Below are 19,671 nucleotides of genomic sequence, written 5' to 3' on the forward strand. Positions count from 1 at the left end.
ATTTCAAGATCACTCAACCTTGGATTGTAACGGATTTCCCTTTTACAGAAGAAGAGATGACGGTTCCTTCGTTTTAAAAAATAGAATTGAGTTAGACAACAGAAGTGTTGTACCTTACAACAAAAAACTTTTGAAAAGATATCAGGCGCATATAAACGTTGAATGGTGCAACCATGTGGCGTCAATAAAGTATTTGTTCAAATATATTAATAAAGGTCCTGATAGAGCAACAGTTGCTGTGGTTCCGAGCAATAATGAAAACAAGCAAGCAGAAAATGATGAAATTAAAGAGTATTATGATTGTAGGTATATATCGGCTTGTGAAGCCTCTTGGAGGATTTTTTTCGAATGAAGTTAATTATAGGAGTCCTTCTGTTATGAGGTTGCCTTTCCATCTTCCTAGACAACAAACAGTTTGTTTCGGTCCTGATGAAGATATTAATCAAGTGCTAAACAAACCATCTATGAACTCATCAATGTTTTTGTCTTGGATGCAACGTAATCAAGATCCTAAAGACCCTGTTGCACGTACACTAACATATGTACAGTTTCCACGTCTTTATGTGTGGAAGCTTGACCAGCGTATATGGGTTCCGAGAATAAAAGGAAAAACAATTGGAAGAATTCATTCCGTTTCTCCGTCTACCGGTGAAGCGTACTATTTAAGAATTCTTCTTAACAAAGTTAAAGGACCAACATCGTTTGATGATATTAAAACAGTTAACGGTCGAGTGTACGATACTTTTAGAGACGCTTGCTATGCGCTTGGTTTGTTGGATGACGACTCGGAGTACATTGAGGCCATCAAAGAAGCAAATATATCAGGTAGCGCAGGATATATTCGCAATTTATTCGCCACCATGTTACTGTCAAGCACTTTATCTAAACCTGAAGTAGTCTGGGAAAGCACATGGAAGTATATGGCAGATGATTTTCTGTACAGATTCTCAAAGTATCATCGTGTTTCAGGTAAAATTATAAATTTCATATTATGTTTTTGTTACAGTTACTAAAAATTTACAGTTAAATTTAAATGTGGTTCTGATTTTTCACAGGTTTATCAATTCCTGATGAGCAACTAAAGAAATATGTTTTATGCAAAATCGAGAAGTTTTTAACTCGGAATAATTCATCGCTTCGAAGATTTGTATCAATGCCTTACCCGGATACTTCATCTTTAGATAACTTTCGCTGCCGATTGATTAACGAAGAGCTTGCATACGACAGAACAGATTTACAAAATGTTTATCAAGGTCAGGTGAATTTGTTAACGGATGAACAACGTTCAGTATACGAAGAAATTATGAACGCAGTTTGTCACACCCTCAAAATACCACCTAGGGAGTGTCCCTGATAGGTGTGTGACGTACCAATAACGAGCCACCAATTACATTGAACCCATACAAGTTATAAATAAAATCCCCATTATTAATAAAAATATACTCAACAAGTTAAAATGAAAATCAATAAGTTCAGCGGAAGCAAATAGTAAACCAAGTTAAATTGTTTCATAACCAAAGTATGGTCTTATGAAATCAATCACATAATCCTTCCAGTCGACCCATGACCACTCCAGCTACTCCAGACAGCAAGTTCCCCAAATCCAAGATACCTAACGACCTGCGAGCATGTAACAAGTGTATCAGACAAAGCTGGCGAGTTCACAGTTTTAGAAAACGTTTGTTACCGGTTGTATGTAAAACAGTTCACTGACAATGCAAGTAATATTGTTAATATCTCAATTCCGAACAAGATGGCTCCTGATGTACATGACTGCCCTTTCCCACGTACTCCTATCCAGTACTGGGCCCGACTAGGTCATTAGTTCACATCCGTCCTCTGTAGGAGCGGTGTGAGGGTGCCAAACCTAAGTAGTGCTACCAACTAATACCCGTTACCCTCCAGGTAACATAATAAGGGACTTACAAGAATGATAGGTGAGAATATTAACCAATATACCCGTTTTTACCCAAAAGACTTATCCCTCCACGGGATACCCACTGACTGTCCCCAACCACTGGGACGCATGCTCGAATGTAGTGAACTCGCCTGTGGTTTGCTCGGTAAGATTATTTACTCGATTAACAGTTGAACAACCACGTCCTAAAAGGGTTACCAATAATAGTCAGTTTTTCATGCATTTTTCGTACAACTAAATTGACGTATTCAAGGTTCACATCAAGCATAATCATCGTTCACATAACGCACACATATAGTCCATTTCACAACAGTTTATTCATGCACCTCGCATATCAACCAAATGCTTAAAATGTAATCACTCAAGCATGTTTTACGCATTCATACATAATCTACTAGTCCTCTATTCAATTCAGCTATTAAACATGTTTGACCCAAATAACAAGACAAATATGCACCACAGTTATTAACACAACAATCGTTCATTGACCACCAAATAATATTAGGCACAAACACTGCCTTGGCAGTCCTTCTTGGCCCAACGTTGCTGGCCCAAGTCCAGTTACGTTGCCCAGTTGGCTACGGCCCAACTGGGTTGTGTGCATAGGAACCTCGTGGCCCCGTGTTGTTTTCGCGGCCCAACTGCGAATTGGCTCGGTTGTGGCCGAGAATCACAATTCAGGTTATATTCAGTAGTTACATGTGGCCCAACTAATAAGCTAATCCAATACTATCTAACAATCTAATACCAAACATCAGCCCAGACAATAAGCATATGACCTGTCAAGGTATTCGGTCCAAACCAACAATCCCAATCATGCGTTCAATGCTCAAACAGTGACCCAACATCACCTACATCATGCAATTCTAAGAAGAAATCACATCATGCAACTCATCTATTATCCTCTATTATTCAACCCACATAAACTACATTCAACACTTATTTGTTTAGAGCCTGTGCGTTACCATTCCATCATAAGCCACATAATACCACATAAACCATCATTACTGTCCCCTACTCGTGTCATGTACATCCGCACACTAACAGTTTCAAAAATGATCAACAATTAATCATGCTTTAACCATATGTTTATAAATCAAATAGTTGATCATGCCCTATATCAGACGTAACAGTAACAACCCCATACATTAGTCATATAATGATAACAATATCAAATCTAGTTATAATCATAATCAGTGTTCGCTTACACGTATATCCCTCCAAATCATCATGATCATTCTCATCAATTAATACATTCACATGGTCATCAGACCATCACGTGTAAGCTTGGCAACAAGTATGTGAATTCTATTGCTTATTGGACCTACCCACTTTAGTGGATCTGACAAACATTACTACCAATTTATCACTACATGAAAACCATCAGTCATATGTCATGCCATGTGAACCTAAATCATTGTTCTAACTAACCTACTAGACTTTCATATTCATCACATATTATGAACATCAACATCATCGCACCACTATGTCACATATTATGAACATCAAAATCAGCGCACAACCATGTCACATATTATGAACATCAAAATCATGATCACTACCTACATCTAGGTGTGTAAGAGAATTATAATAACTATAGCACAAATCATATCAGTAAGATCATAGGTTAATACCGTATTAACAAACCCTATTATCAAGTAACAATTAACCCATCAAATATGAACATAACCAACAACAAGAACATGCATCGCTACACTATGTCTACATGACAAAAGAATCAGGTTTGAGACGTTAAGAAGTTATACTAACCAAGGAGGGAAAAGAAGTATTCGATCACAGCAATCTTCGCAAGGGGGGTGTGTTCCGTTGCCGTCGTACCATTATTGGGGAGATAGGGTTTTTATTTGAGTTTCAAACTAATCAAGAATATACTACGTACAAAAATATATGCTAAGAATTGGGGCGGTTCACCTTCTGGCCGTGATGATGCTTAAGCCCAATTAAATGGGCTGCCAAAACATATTGGTACAACAGTCAATACTAACGATCAAGGCCGAATCACACAAGCAACATATAGGCAAGACATATTGACTTCAATAGTTTGGGGTGCGGCCCAATCATGTACGCAACACAAGATTCGGCCCAATTCACACACTCAAACACGATTACTCGAACACATTATACATTTAGCAATTAGTCACAAGTGTTTACTATTTTTTTCTTTGCCGTACGGAATATAAAAGCGAATAACACGAAACAGGATCGCGAGGCAAAGATAATACTGACCTTGCAAGTTCGGGTTGTCACATCATCCCCAACTTGAAAGAAATTTCGTCCCGAAATTTGACAAGTATCCCAAACAACAAGGTGTTAGATCAGGATGACTATGGATTTTCCTCGGGTACTACATCATCCCCAACTTGAAAGAAATTTCGTCCCGAAATTTGTCAATGACGTCCAAGGTTGAAACAACTGTTTGAACAATTGAAGATACTAGAGCTTCATCCGATTATGGCGTTTCCACGTGAACTCCGATCCACGTCTGGAGTTCCAACGAACACTCACGATTGGAATTCGACTAGGTTAACGAACCTTGACTACATCGCATACACTACCGATTCTTGCCAGACTATTGAATGGTCCATCGTGACGTCAGTTAGGCTCAGCATGCTTCCCAAGCATTCCACACCCTCCTAGGGTGAGTTTTTCAACACGATACGTTCGCCTACAGCAATCTCCCAGCGTTTCCCAAGTTTATCAGCTTTCCTTACGGTCACGCGTTGCCGCCAATCGACTCCCGATCCAAACTACCTTCCCAAAAGTTTTAAGTTGTCAACCATCAAATTATAACAAGAAGGTTGGCATTATTGTCTATGTAATGCCTCAATAAAGCTGTCTGGTTACCAAGACGATAACTGCCGCAGTAGTACTCAACCATAGGTAAGAGTCCTTCCAATTTGCACCAACGCCAGTCACACACATGCTCACAGCATGTCTTCGAGTGCCAGGAGAGTTCGTTTCCTCTGATCGTTTGCCCAACGGCGATAAGCAATGCTCTGGTCCTGACGTGAGCCAAAGGTTTTGTGTATTGCCTGACATAAATCATGCATAGATCAAATTCAGAGGTAACAGGAGTTGGCACCTCATGCCTAAAAACCGCCGCTCTCAAAGGAACATTCGCAACTGTGAAGACTCGTCAGTTTTCTTGATTGCAAGAAAGTGTGCTGGTAATGTGTGTCCTTCAACGATGATCCAGGTGATAATGTTTCCGTTTCGAGTTGTAAGTAGACCAGTGATAAAATCCATGGTAGTCTGTTCCCATTCCCATATATGCGTTTCTGGTTGCTAATATTCCACCTTGACTTTCCCACAAGTCAAACATCGTTCTCATGCGTTGCTATGTGGGCCTTCAGGCCCGGTCACTCGTACATGGTCTTCAGGTTTTTAATACATCCTATCAAAACTCAAATGAATAAGATATCGAGACCCGTGTGCTCTGCCTGCACCAGTTCCCTAAGGTTGCTGTATGGTGAGGCCCATATTCGTTCCATGAAGTAGCAAATATCGTCCGACCTACCAAAGGTTGCTTCCCCATGCCCCGCATGGGTCAATCTTTAGAACCCTCTTCCTTCAGTTCTTCAGTTTGAACAAGGCGAGTCTGATCAGGTATGTTAGAGTCGATAGTAAGCTGCAAAGCTCGTGCACGCCTAGGTTTCACGGTTGTATTCATTCAGAAGTTCCATCCAACGGTGCCATCACATGTTTAGCTCACACGGGAGGCCCTTGTGATCGGTCTAGGTAGTGCATTTGGTACCGTCCAAGTAATGCCTCCCACTTAATTCCAAAGACCACGGTTTCCACCGCGGGTTGTGACTCGCGAAACCATTCTTCGTAAGCCCACTACGTACGTCATCACCTTCTCGTGTTGCGTCGGCGCGCAACTGGGGCTCTGATTCGAACCATCATGGTATACCACTAAATCACCCGCACCCTCGGGTAAAGACGATGCTTAGTGCATTGCAGAGTTGGGATTTCGAAAGCTGAAAAGATGTTCTCATGTTTTGTCTCCCACGAACACAGCACCCTGCTATGCTTAGGGGGGTTAAGCTGCGCGATCTTCGAAAACCCTGTGATGATCTACAATAGCATCCACCGAAACCAAGAAATTGTTGTACCCCCGAAGGAATCTTTGGTGTCAATCAGTTTCTAACAAAATGGATCCTAGCACAATCCACGCGTATTCCCACTTCGTTGGTTACATGATCAAAAAGCATCTCTCGAATCTAGATGTTACATTTAACAAGGCTTCACATGTAATGACTCCTCCCTCAGGAGCCTTAAGGTAAATATAGATATCGTCCATGATATCCCTTCCTCCAGGAAATAACCCCAAACGTCATCAATAAACACGGTCGATTCTTGTTGTCCATAAGCTGCTGGTGTGTTGATTATCTCGATGGTCATAGTGTACAAAGTCGCACTGGCCGCATTGCGTTTGATATGCCGTTCTAAGAGCGTTCTCCCATTGGACTTCCATCTGATGATAGTTTGTTTGTTAGCCCATCCTCGAATGGGAGCTTGACTCTCGCAACTAGTCAACAGGTTGTCAATACATGGTCGGGCAACGATTTCCTGACTGCCACTTTGTTGAGTCCTCGATAATCAGGATGCATACGAAAAGGCTTATCTTAACGGATATAAATGGGGCTCCCCGGAGCGAAAACTAGGTCCGACAAAACTTCTGTCACACAGTCTCTGTAGTTGATTTAACAGTTCTTGCATCCCTCCTGGCGCAAGACAGTAAGAAGTACGAAGAATTAAGGCTGCCTCTGGCGTGGGACCAATCTGAGATTCTGCCCAACAGTTGTGGAAGTAAACCTGAAAGTTCCTCGAGTAGCATGCCGAGAGGAATCACGAACAATTGGTGGATCCTCAATCCTCACCTCCTTAGTCTTAATATTAGTAACGTGTGCTAACATAGCGGGGTATCCTTCCGTAGACACTTCTGGCCTTCTTTGCTGAGATGATACTAACCTTTACACCACTCTGGCACTTCAAGATATACGGCGACGCAAAATTTTCTTCCCACAAGGTATATCTACACGATATCTAGATAACCAACTTACACAACTACTGCACCGAAACTTTCAAGGATAGCAGAAGGAAGGTCAACGTTGATCACTTGTCCCACAAGGTCGAGTTTGCATCCCAACGAATATACAAGGTTTTAATTGTCTTGCCATCGGCCGATTCCACAACAGGTTTGATTTCGAGAAGCATCAGGGTCAGTCAGAATAGAGACGAAGCGACTAATTACCAATAACGTGCAGGCCACCTTGTTGCTAAACTCCTGGCGTCGCCCACGCTAAGTCTAAATGCCCTTCCACGAGCGTCATTTCCAGTGTTGTTTTTGTTATGAGTACTACCGTCGTTCCCTTGGTTGTTGTCGTCTTGATTCTAAAAACAGCCAACCCATGTCGTAAGTTCCTCCATTTCCCTACTGTAGGCCATGATTACAAATACCTTGATGTTGCTGTGACTGTTGTTTCTAATGTCGTTTCTTGAAACGGAGCCCTAAGACCTTTCACTAACCAAGTCCATCCGTTCGCATTCTATGTCACGTCCGAAAGCGCTAATCACGGTGCTGGTAGTCACACATTCCACACTATAATCAGTTGTCTTTGCTCATGCCCCGATTGATTCGTAAGAGTTGAATCCCATGAGTCGTTGGCTAGGGTTGAAGATTCAATTGGAGTCAAATTGCTGATGTTCGTTGCTGGTAATCCGGGCCGTCCAAATACTGAAGTCGGTAAAGTGCTACGTTCATCCTCTTGTCCATCGATCTAGCAAGTTGGTTGAACAATACACGGTATGTTACGAGAGTTTGCAGGGGTGATCGCACTTCGGGACCTAAGACCTCAACGCGCTAAGTTCCAACAAAGATAGGCGAGGAAGGTATAGACCAAGAATTTCGACGCTGAGATATCCATCTCAGGGATGTTCGCACAAGCACGTAGCATTCCACACGGTTCACTAGGCATTCAAATGGGTGTTCAGGTAATACTCGATAGCATCGAGATTCGTAAGGATTCAGAGTGGAGTGAAAAGATCACGTTCAAGTAAAAGACAATCACTGCTATGACTCTTATAGACTGTTGTGTTTCACATAGATTAATAACAGGACGGGACCCCTTTTTCACTTGTTAAGCCTCACTGGGACTCGCATGCACCGCACGTTATTATTATGTGTGCACCCACAATAGTATTGTGATTTGCATGCTCATCTCAGTTCCACCTAACTCCTGTCAAATGGTTCCTCAAACTAAGATGTCAAACAAAGAATATCACAAAACATGGGTCACGAATCTCTAGGGTAACACCACACTATCAACCGCTTAACACTTGCAAGTAATACATGCACTCATATTGTTGTGCTAAACGTGCAATCACAGGCAATATCATATGTAAGTGTTCACTAGTTATGCTGTGCAATGAGTAAACGAGAGACGAACCTTGCTATCTGGAGCTGAGTGTCATGGTCGTATTCTTGTTTTCAGAAATGTTCGGTTATAGTCTGGTTTTTCAAAAACGTTTTAAAACCAAGTTCACTATAACCCGTGGCTCTGATACCAAACTGTCACACCCTCAAAATACCACCTAGGGAGTGTCCCTGATAGGTGTGTGACGTACCAATAATGAGCCACCAATTACATTGAACCCATACAAGTTATAAATAAAATCCCCATTATTAATAAAAATATACTCAACAAGTTAAAATGAAAATCAATAAGTTCAGCGGAAGCAAATAGTAAACCAAGTTAAATTGTTTCATAACCAAAGTATGGTCTCATGAAATCAATCACATAATCCTTCCAGTCGACCCATGACCACTCCAGCTACTCCAGACAGCAAGTTCCCCAAATCCAAGATACCTAACGACCTGCAAGCATGTAACAAGTGTATCAGACAAAGCTGGCGAGTTCACAGTTTTATAAAACGTTTGTTACCGGTTGTATGTAAAACAATTCACTGACAATGCAAGTAATATTGTTAATATCTCAATTCCGAACAAGACGGCTCCTGATGTACATGACTGCCCTTTCCCACGTACTCCTATCCAGTACTGGGCCCGACTGGGTCATTAGTTCACATCCGTCCTCTCTAGGAGCGGTGTGAGGGTGCCAAACCTAAGTAGCGCTACCAACTAATACCCGTTACCCTCCAGGTAAAATAATAAGGGACTTACAAGAATGATAGGTGAGAATATTAACCAATATACCCGTTTTAACCCAAAAGACTTATCCCTCCACGGGATACCCACTGACTGTCCCCAACCACTGGGACGCATGCTCGAATGTAGTGAACTCACCTGTGGTTTGCTCGGTAAGATTATTTACTTGATTAACAGTTGAACAACCATGTCCTAAAAGGGTTACCAATAATAGTCAGTTTTTCATGCATTTTTCCTACAACTAAATTGACGTATTCAAGGTTCACATCAAGCATAATCATCTTTCGCATAACGCACACATATAGTCCATTTCACAACAGTTTATTCATGCACCTCGCATATCAACCAAATGCTTAACATGTAATCACTCAAGCATGTTTTACGCATTCATACATAATCTACTAGTCCTCTATTCAATTCAGCTATTAAACATGTTTGACCCAAATAACAAGACATGTATGCACCACAGTTATTAACACAACAATCGTTCATTGACCACCAAATAATATTAGGCACAAACACTGCCTTGGCAGTCCTTCTTGGCCCAACGTTGCTGGCCCAAGTCCAGTTACGTTGCCCAGTTGGCTACGGCCCAGCTGGGTTGTGTGCATAGGAACCTCATGGCCCCGTGTTGTTGTCGCGGCCCAACTGTGAATTGGCTCGGTTGTGGCCGAGAATCACAATTCAGGTTATATTCAGTAGTTACATGTGGCCCAACTAATAAGCTAATCCAATACTTTCTAACAATCCAATACCAAACATCAGCCCAGACAATAAGCATATGACCTGTCAAGGTATTCGGTCCAAACCAACAATCCCAATCATGCGTTCAATGCTCAAACAGTGACCCAACATCACCTACATCATGCAATTCTAAGAAGAAATCACATCATGCAACTCATCTATTATCCTCTATTATTCAACCCACATAAACTACATTCAACACTTATTTGTTTAGAGCCCGTGCGTTACCATTCCATCATAAGCCACATAATACCACATAAACCATCATTACTGTCCCCTACTCGTGTCATGTACATCCGCACACTAACAGTTTCAAAAATGATCAACAATTAATCATGCTTTAACCATATGTTTATAAATCAAATAGTTGATCATGCCCTATATCAGACGTAACAGTAACAACCCCATACATTAGTCATATAATGATAACAATATCAAATCTAGTTATAATCATAATCAGTGTTCGCTTACACGTATATCCCTCCAAATCATCATGATCATTCTCATCAATTAATACATTCACATGGTCATCAGACCATCACGTGTAAGCTTGGCAACAAGTATGTGAATTCTATTGCTTATTGGACCTACCCACTTTAGTGGATCTGACAAACATTACTACCAATTTATCACTACATGAAAACCATCAGTCATATGTCATGCCATGTGAACCTAAATCATTGTTCTAACTAACCTACTAGACTTTCATATTCATCACATATTATGAACATCAACATCATCGCACCACTATGTCACATATTATGAACATCAAAATCAGCGCACAACCATGTCACATATTATGAACATCAAAATCATGATCACTATCTACATCTAGGTGTGTAAGAGAATTATAATAACTATAGCACAAATCATATCAGTAAGATCATAGGTTAATACCGTATTAACAAACCCTATTATCAAGTAACAATTAACCCATCAAATATGAACATAACCAACAACAAGAACATGCATCGCTACACTATGTCTACATGACAAAAGAATCAGGTTTGAGACGTTAAGAAGTTATACTAACCAAGGAGGGAAAAGAAGTATTCGATCACAACAATCTTCGCAAGGGGGGTGTGTTCCGTTGCCGTCGTACCATTATTGGGGAGATAGGGTTTTTATTTGAGTTTCAAACTAATCAAGAATATACTACGTACAAAAATATATGCTAAGAATTGGGGCGGTTCACCTTCTGGCCGTGATGATGCTTAAGCCCAATTAAATGGGCTGCCAAAACATATTGGTACAACAGTCCATACTAACGATCAAGGCCGAATCACACAAGCAACATATAGGCAAGGCATATTGACTTCAATAGTTTGGGGTGCGGCCCAATCCTGTACGCAACACAAGATTCGGCCCGATTCACACACTCAAACACGATTACTCGAACACATTATACATTTAGCAATTAGTCACAAGTGTTTACTATTTTTTTCTTTGTCGTACGGAATATAAAAGCGAATAACATGAAACAGGATCGCGAGGCAAAGATAATACTGACCTTGCAAGTTCGGGTTGTCACACAGTTGATGGAGACAATGGAGGAGTATTTTTTGTTTACGGTTATGGCGGGACTGGTAAAACATTTTTATGGAAAACATTGTCTGCTGCAATTAGGTCAAAAGGTGAGATCGTATTAAACGTTGCATCTAGTGGAATTGCATCATTGCTGTTGGATGGAGGAAGAACGGCGCATTCTAGGTTTCATATACCTTTGAATCTTAATGAGGATTCCGTTTGTCACATTAAACCTGACGATGATGTAGCTAAATTACTACAACAGACCAAACTTATTATATGGGATGAAGCTCCTATGGTTCATAAACATGCATTTGAGGCTTTGGATAGAACTATGCATGACATTTTCAATATATCTAATTCATCCAGGTCTGATGTTGTATTTGGAGGAAAGGTTATTGTATTTGGTGGTGATTTTAGGAAAATATTACCTGTTGTTCCAAACGGTGGAGGACAAGAAATTGTGAATGCCTCATTGTGTTCGTCTTATCTGTGGAGTAAGTGTAAGTTGTTGACGTTAACTAGAAACATGAGGTTAACCGTTGGAAGACCATCATCTGAAGTTGAAGAGATCAGTAATTTTGCAAAATGGTTGTTGGACGTTGGTGAGGGAAATGTTGGTGGTTCCAATGATGGAGAAGCAATAATTGAAATACCACCTGAGCTTTTAATTGACAGCATATCTGATCCAATTTCTAGCCTGATTGATTTTGTCTATCCGTCAATCTTGGAGAACTACAATGATCGTAATTACTTTAGTAACAGAGCTATACTTGCGCCTAAGAATGAGGTTGTTCACGAGATTAACAACAGATTGTTGGCAGTTTTCCCAGGTGAAGAAAAAGAGTATCTTAGTTCTGACAGTCTATGCCCTACTGAAGATGGCAATGTTGATCAGCAAAAAATATACTCACCCGACGTGCTGAATGGTCTTAAAGTGTCTGGTTTACCAAATCATAGGTTAGTGCTTAAAGTTGGTGTTCTAGTAATGTTGTTGCGAAATATTGACCAATGAAATGGTTTGTGTAACGGTACAAGGTTAAAGGTGACAAAACTTTACAGCCGTGTTATTGAAGCTGAGATAATTTCAGGTGGAAATATTGGTTCTCGGACATTCATACCAAGAATGAATTTGGTACCTTCGGACAGAAAGATTCCTTTTGCATTTCAAAGGAGGCAATTTCCAATAACGCTATGTTTTGCGATGACGATTAACAAAAGCCAGGGCCAGTCGCTATCTAAGGTTGGTTTGTACTTAAGACAACCTGTTTTCACACATGGTCAATTGTACGTAGCTTTATCCAGGGTTACAAGACGAGATGGAATCAAGTTACTAATACTTGACAATGAAGGCAGGCCTACAAATAAAACAATGAATGTTGTATATAAAGAGATATTCAATGGATTGTGAGGTTTTTATGTTTATCATCTTTTTATCTTACTTCACGTACTTTGTATCATTTTTGTTTATATTCGAAGAAACCTATAACGAAGTATTTACGCATTAAAGTATATTCAACAGAATTAGGTGTCACACCCCTCCAAGATCCCACCCCAGCCTTGGAGGCGTGACATGCCCAGGATCATAGCCACCAATCATATTGAACAACGTATTTAAGTAAATAAAACCAACCACAATACAATTGGTGTCAAAACATAGTTTGAGTTTACAGCGGAAGCAAAACATAAGTTTTAATATAAGTTCTCCCACAACGACCACGCCTCCCAGTGCAAGCTCCTTAAGCTAGGGACCTAACGACCTGCAAGGCATGTAACAACGAGTCAAAAACAAAGTTGAGTGAATTCACGGTTGGTTCACTGGCTTACTAGCCCGTATCGCGGTCTCCCAGACATGTGTGCGAAGGTTGGTATCCGTATCACGTCGCATCATGTCGCGGCCCTACAGGCATGTGTGCGAAGATTAGTGGAGTGGCATCCTACCTCTGGAGGATGGCCGTGCCTTGTAGAAAGTTTGTGAACTCACCTTTGCTTTTGCTTTGCTCGGTTTGCTTATCTTCCTTGATTGTAAGGGTATGGGATAGAGTTTAGCCTACTGATAAACCTAACAATCTAATGCACGCGTAATTAGGTAAGCAACCAATACAACATTTACGACAATTCACGAGATTAAACCCTCACAACGATTAACAAAGTGCAATACTTAACAATTCAACGGATTCACAACGAATAACAGAGCATAGTCCGAATTCGAACAGCACTCAAATATTCAAGTCGAAATCACGACGAATCAATAAAATATCAGCTCAATTTGAGCAGCACTTAATCATACGTTGGATAGTTTCAATCGATCGGACGTTGAATCGTAATAGCGATCGAATTAATACCCTGAATCGTAGCAGCACTTCGTGAATCGTGTGTGTTAATTGTACTGCTATTGCTCTTTCGACGTACACAGTGAGTTTGGACGTCGTTCTAAAGACAGAATTCAAGTGCCAATGTCTGCTATTTATACTGATTTTTGGACATGCTTACGGACCGTATGCCTTATCCCTTACGGTCCGTAAGGGACACCTATTTACTATAGGGTAGCCATGTTTGGGACTAGGCCTGCTGATTCAAAAATTTTATCAAATGAAATTGAAACATCGATTATTTTAGATAATCATTCAACTAGGGTTTACCCCCCTTGAGTTTTAGGGGCCCTGATCCTGATTCTGATTGTTCTGAAGCTTTCAGGGTTTGTGCAGAATCACCTGGGGATCTTAATTAGGGTTTCCTATTAGACTAATTAATAGGACTTTTAGTGAGAGTTGCTACATTCTCCGCTCCTTATAGAAATCTCGTCCTCGAGATTTATTCGAATAAGTAAGGATACCAGTACTAATCTTTTATGCTCGAGAACTTAACCTTTCTGTCTTCTATATAAAGTGGTTTCTTAACTAATCTTTAAATTTTTCATTCACCTATATGTCTTGAAGAGGTACTACCAGCTATTCGTCAGATAGATATTTCTTAAAGTTGGATATATGAAATACTTAGGGAAGACTTAATCTTTAGCTGTAACACTTAAAATAAATAACACAGTAAAGTATTGAGTCTTGCACTTGGAGCGAAGCATCGTTGCGGATTACTGTACAGGTTATAGTCCGGTTTTATCAAAAAGCTTTTCCATTTTTAAAACCAAGTTCACTATAACCAATGGCTCTGATACCACTCTGTCACACCCCTCCAAGACCCCACCCCAGCCTTGGAGGCGTGACATGCCCAGGATCATAGCCACCAATCATATTGAACAACGTATTTAAGTAAATAAAACCAACCACAATACAATTGGTGTCAAAACATAGTTTGAGTTTACAGCGGAAGCAAAACATAAGTTTTAATATAAGTTCTCCCACAACGACCACGCCTCCCAGTGCAAGCTCCTTAAGCTAGGGACCTAACGACCTGCAGGGCATGTAACAACGAGTCAAAAACAAAGTTGAGTGAATTCACGGTTGGTTCACTGGCTTACTAGCCCGTATCGCGGTCTCCCAGACATGTGTGCGAAGGTTGGTATCCGTATCACGTCGCATCATGTCGCGGCCCTACAGGCATGTGTGCGAAGATTAGTGGAGTGGCATCCTACCTCTGGAGGATGGCCGTGCCTTGTAGAAAGTTTGTGAACTCACCTTTGCTCGGTTTGCTTATCTTCCTTGATTGTAAGGGTATGGGATAGAGTTTAGCCTACTGATAAACCTAACAATCTAATGCACGCGTAATTAGGTAAGCAACCAATACAGCATTTACGACAATTCACGAGATTAAACCCTCACAACGATTAACAAAGTGCAATACTTAACAATTCAACGGATTCACAACGAATAACAGAGCATAGTCCGAATTCGAACAGCACTCAAATATTCAAGTCGAAATCACGACGAATCAATAAAGTATCAGCTCAATTTGAGCAGCACTTAATCATACGTTGGATAGTTTCAATCGATCAGACGTTGAATCGTATTAGCGATCGAATTAATACCCTGAATCGTAGCAGCACTTCGTGAATCGTGTGTGTTAATTGTACTGCTATTGCTCTTTCGACGTACACAGTGAGTTTGGACGTCGTTCTAAAGACAGAATTCAAGTGCCAATGTCTGCTATTTATACTGATTTTTGGACATGCTTACGGACCGTATGCCTTATCCCTTACGGTCCGTAAGGGACACCTATTTACTATAGGGTAGCCATGTTTGGGACTAGGCCTGCTGATTCAAAAATTTTATCAAATGAAATTGAAACATCGATTATTTTAGATAATCATTCAACTAGGGTTTACCCCCCCTTGAGTTTTAGGGGCCCTGATCCTGATTCCGATTGTTCTGAAGCTTTCAGGGTTTGTGCAGAATCACCTGGGGATCTTAATTAGGGTTTCCTATTAGACTAATTAATAGGACTTTTAGTGAGAGTTGCTACATTCTCCGCTCCTTATAGAAATCTCGTCCTCGAGATTTATTCGAATAAGTAAGGATACCAGTACTAATCTTTTATGCTCGAGAACTTAACCTTTCTGTCTTCTATATAAAGTGGTTTCTCAACTAATCTTTAAATTTTTCATTCACCTATATGTCTTGAAGAGGTACTACCAGCTATTCGTCAGATAGATATTTCTTAAAGTTGGATATATGAAATACTTAGGGAAGACTTAATCCTTAGCTGTAACACTTAAAATAAATAACACAGTAAAGTATTGAGTCTTGCACTTGGAGCGAAGCATCGTTGCGGATTACTGTACAGGTTATAGTCCGGTTTTATCAAAAAGCTTTTCCATTTTTAAAACCAAGTTCACTATAACCAATGGCTCTGATACCACTCTGTCACACCCCTCAAAGACCCCACCCCAGCCTTGGAGGCGTGACATGCCCAGGATCATAGCCACCAATCATATTGAACAACGTATTTAAGTAAATAAAACCAACCACACTACAATTGGTGTCAAAACATAGTTTGAGTTTACAGCGGAAGCAAAACATAAGTTTTAATATAAGTTCTCCCACAACGACCACGCCTCCCAGTGCAAGCTCCTTAAGCTAGGGACCTAACGACCTGCAAGGCATGTAACAACGAGTCAACAACAAAGTTGAGTGAATTCACGGTTGGTTCACTGGCTTACTAGCCAGTATCGCGGTCTCCCAGACATGTGTGCGAAGGTTAGTATCCGTATCACGTCGCATCGTATCGCGGCCCTACAGGCATGTGTGCGAAGATTAGTGAAGTGGCATCCTACCTCTAGAGGATGGCCGTGCCTTGTAGAAAGTTTGTGAACTCACCTTTGCTTTTGCTTTGCTCGGTTTGCTTATCTTCCTTGATTGTAAGGGTATGGGATAGAGTTTATCCTACTGATAAACCTAACAATCTAATGCACACGAAATTAGGTAAGCAACCAATACAGCATTTACGACAATTCACGAGATTAAACCCTCACAACGGTTAACAAAGTGCAATACTTAACAATTCAACGGATTCACAACGAATAACAGAGCATAGTCCGAATTCGAACAACACTCAAATATTCAAGTCGAAATCACGACAAATCAATAAAGTATCAGCTCAATTTGAGCAGCACTTAATCATACGTTGGATAGTTTCAATCGATCGGACGTTGAATCGTAATAGCGATCGAATTAATACCCTGAATCATAGCAGCACTTCGTGAATCGTGTGTGTTAATTGTACTGCTATTGCTCTAATTCGACGTACACAGTGAGTTTGGACGTCGTTCTAAAGACAGAATTCAAGTGCCAATGTCTGTTATTTATACTGATTTTTGGACATGCTTACGGACCGTATGCCTTATCCCTTACGGTCCGTAAGGGACACCTATTTACTATAGGGTAGCCATGTTTGGGACTAGGCCTGCTGATTCAAAAATTTTATCAAATGAAATTGAAACAGCGATTATTTTAGATAATCATTCAACTAGGGTTTACCCCCCTTGAGTTTTAGGGGCCCTGATCCTGATTCTGATTGTTCTGAAGCTTTCAGGGTTTGTGCAAAATCACCTGGGGATCTTAATTAGGGTTTCCTATTAGACTAATTAATAGGACTTTTAGTGAGAGTTGCTACATTAGGCTTTCTACACGTGTGCAAAATTGTACTGGCATTGTGACTCTTACATTGTTTAACGCTTAAACGTATGGTTAACAATCTTTTAATATTTTGGGTTCGAAATAACAGTTTAACGCTTAAACGTATAGTATTTCTATGTGTTTACTTGGTGTTTAGCCACCCGTGTAGTACCCGGGTACTTAACCGAAATAAGTCAACTGTCTTTTTTTAATTAATTTTGGGAAATTATTAATTAGCACAACTTACCTTACAAATATTCTATTATTTGTTTATATTTGTTACATCTTCATATTATATTAATTAATTTGATAAAAAATAATGATATATATCATTCCATTTATAATTCTTTTTTCAAGGAATTGACTATGTTAATATAGTAACGACTAATTACTTTCTTAATCGATTAATGATTAATAAGCTATATTTTTTTTTCCTTATTTAATCTAGCATCTTAAATAGAACAAACTATTTTCAAACAAATTATAGAAGATAAAACTTTGTATTCTTATGTTTAACTTTAGGCAAATCTTTTAAATTTAAAATATATAGTTTATATGGAGATTGCACAATCACATACAATTAGTTACAATTATTTATTTATTTCAATGAATGTCGAATTTTAAGTTACAATTATGTACATCATTTTCCAAACTTTCTTACTTTAAAATTTATAGTTTATATATAAATATGGAAATTGGTCAATCACATAAAATTAGTTACACTTATTTATCTATTCTAATAAATGTCGAAATTAAAATTATGATTAGGTACATCATTTCCAACTTACATGGTTCAGAATGGTCCATTTATCTAATTTTGGAGACAATATTTTCATTTATTTTCTTATTTAATGAATTTAATGGATTAATGGATTATATCTTATATATCATATTCTTAAAATAAAATATCCTCATTAATTATATAGTTTACCTTCCAATGCAATTATAAATAAAACACATTTTAGTTGGTCAGATTATTTGTGTTGAGAGAAAAGGTAATTATCTCCAATTCGGAATTTCGGTTTGGTTATGTATCTTTCATTATGTTCTGTTTTTAATTTGCCATTCATCTTCATACGATTCAGTTTTGCTCTATTATATGTTTTGTATATCATTCATGCAACTTGGTTGCTTACTTCACAAATTCAAGTACATAATTCTCATCAATTGTTTCTTATGAAATATTTTGTAGGATGGAACGTCTTGAATTTCAAATGTTTGCTAACGAAATCCTATCAAGGCTACCAACAAAGTGTGTTGCTCGATTAAGATGTGTTTCCAAACAATGGCGATACGAATTGTCGTCACATTTGTTTGCGATTATTCACTATCGCCGTACCGCTAAATATGAAGATCGTATGCTTATCACGTTGACCAAGTCATCAATTGATCTTCATAACTTGATTAGTGGAAAGGTAGACATTTCTTCAAGGAAGATTATTTCCTTCCCCGTTGACACCTGTCTTTCAAATCTAACAATTCTTGCTTCTGAATATGGTCTTTTACTGATCTCCATCCATTGGTTACCGAACGAATTGATACTTTGGAATCCAACAACTAACCAATTTTTGAATTTGTGTGATAAGAAACCTAAACATTTTTTTGATTTAAAGAAAGATGCAGTTGGGATTTATATTGATTCATCTAAAGATGTTAAAATATTACTTCTCCAACGTCGTAAGGATGATGTTGTACGACATGTGTATTCTCGGAACACATGTGAATGGAAAACTCTAACTTTCTTGAAAGGACCGGATTACGGTTCAAGTTTATATTGGTTGTCTTCCGGAACTTTATGCAATAATGTTTTATATTTTCCATCTCCAAATATTGGACGCCTGCTAAAAGTTATACGATTGCTTTTGATGTGGATTCTGAAACTTTCTCGAAGGTTTCCATACCACAATGTACTGATGTTATTGGTCACCAAAGCAGTTTTTTCAAAATCCGCAACACACTTCATATGTTTATTGTTGGAAACACCCCTGAAAAAAATGTGAAGCTATTTAAATTTGAAGACGAACTATGGTCAGAAGTGTCGTCTTTTACAAACGTAAATTCAATTTCATTTGATTCATGGCGTAACAAATTAGTTGAGAACAAAGGTGACACTTGGTCTTTTGAGATCGATCACTGTGGTATTCTTGAGATACAAATTGGACTGAAAGATTTTCAATACTTACGAGACACTGAGGCCTTTCGAGGACTATACAAATTAGCAT

General features: G+C 39.3%; 1 protein-coding gene across 1 annotated transcript; it reads left to right on the plus strand.

Annotated features, from left to right (window-relative positions):
• Positions 1-377: 377 nt before the first annotated feature.
• On the plus strand, positions 378-12,396 carry LOC110933582. Its single transcript, XM_022176797.1, has 3 exons — positions 378-969; positions 1,056-1,253; positions 11,339-12,396. Exons 1-3 carry the CDS (start codon positions 378-380, stop codon positions 12,394-12,396), a joined length of 1,848 nt encoding a protein of 615 aa, XP_022032489.1.
• Positions 12,397-19,671: the final 7,275 nt, after the last annotated feature.

The sequence above is a fragment of the Helianthus annuus genome, chromosome 4, assembly GCF_002127325.2.
Source record: "Helianthus annuus cultivar XRQ/B chromosome 4, HanXRQr2.0-SUNRISE, whole genome shotgun sequence".
NCBI lineage: Eukaryota > Viridiplantae > Streptophyta > Magnoliopsida > Asterales > Asteraceae > Helianthus > Helianthus annuus.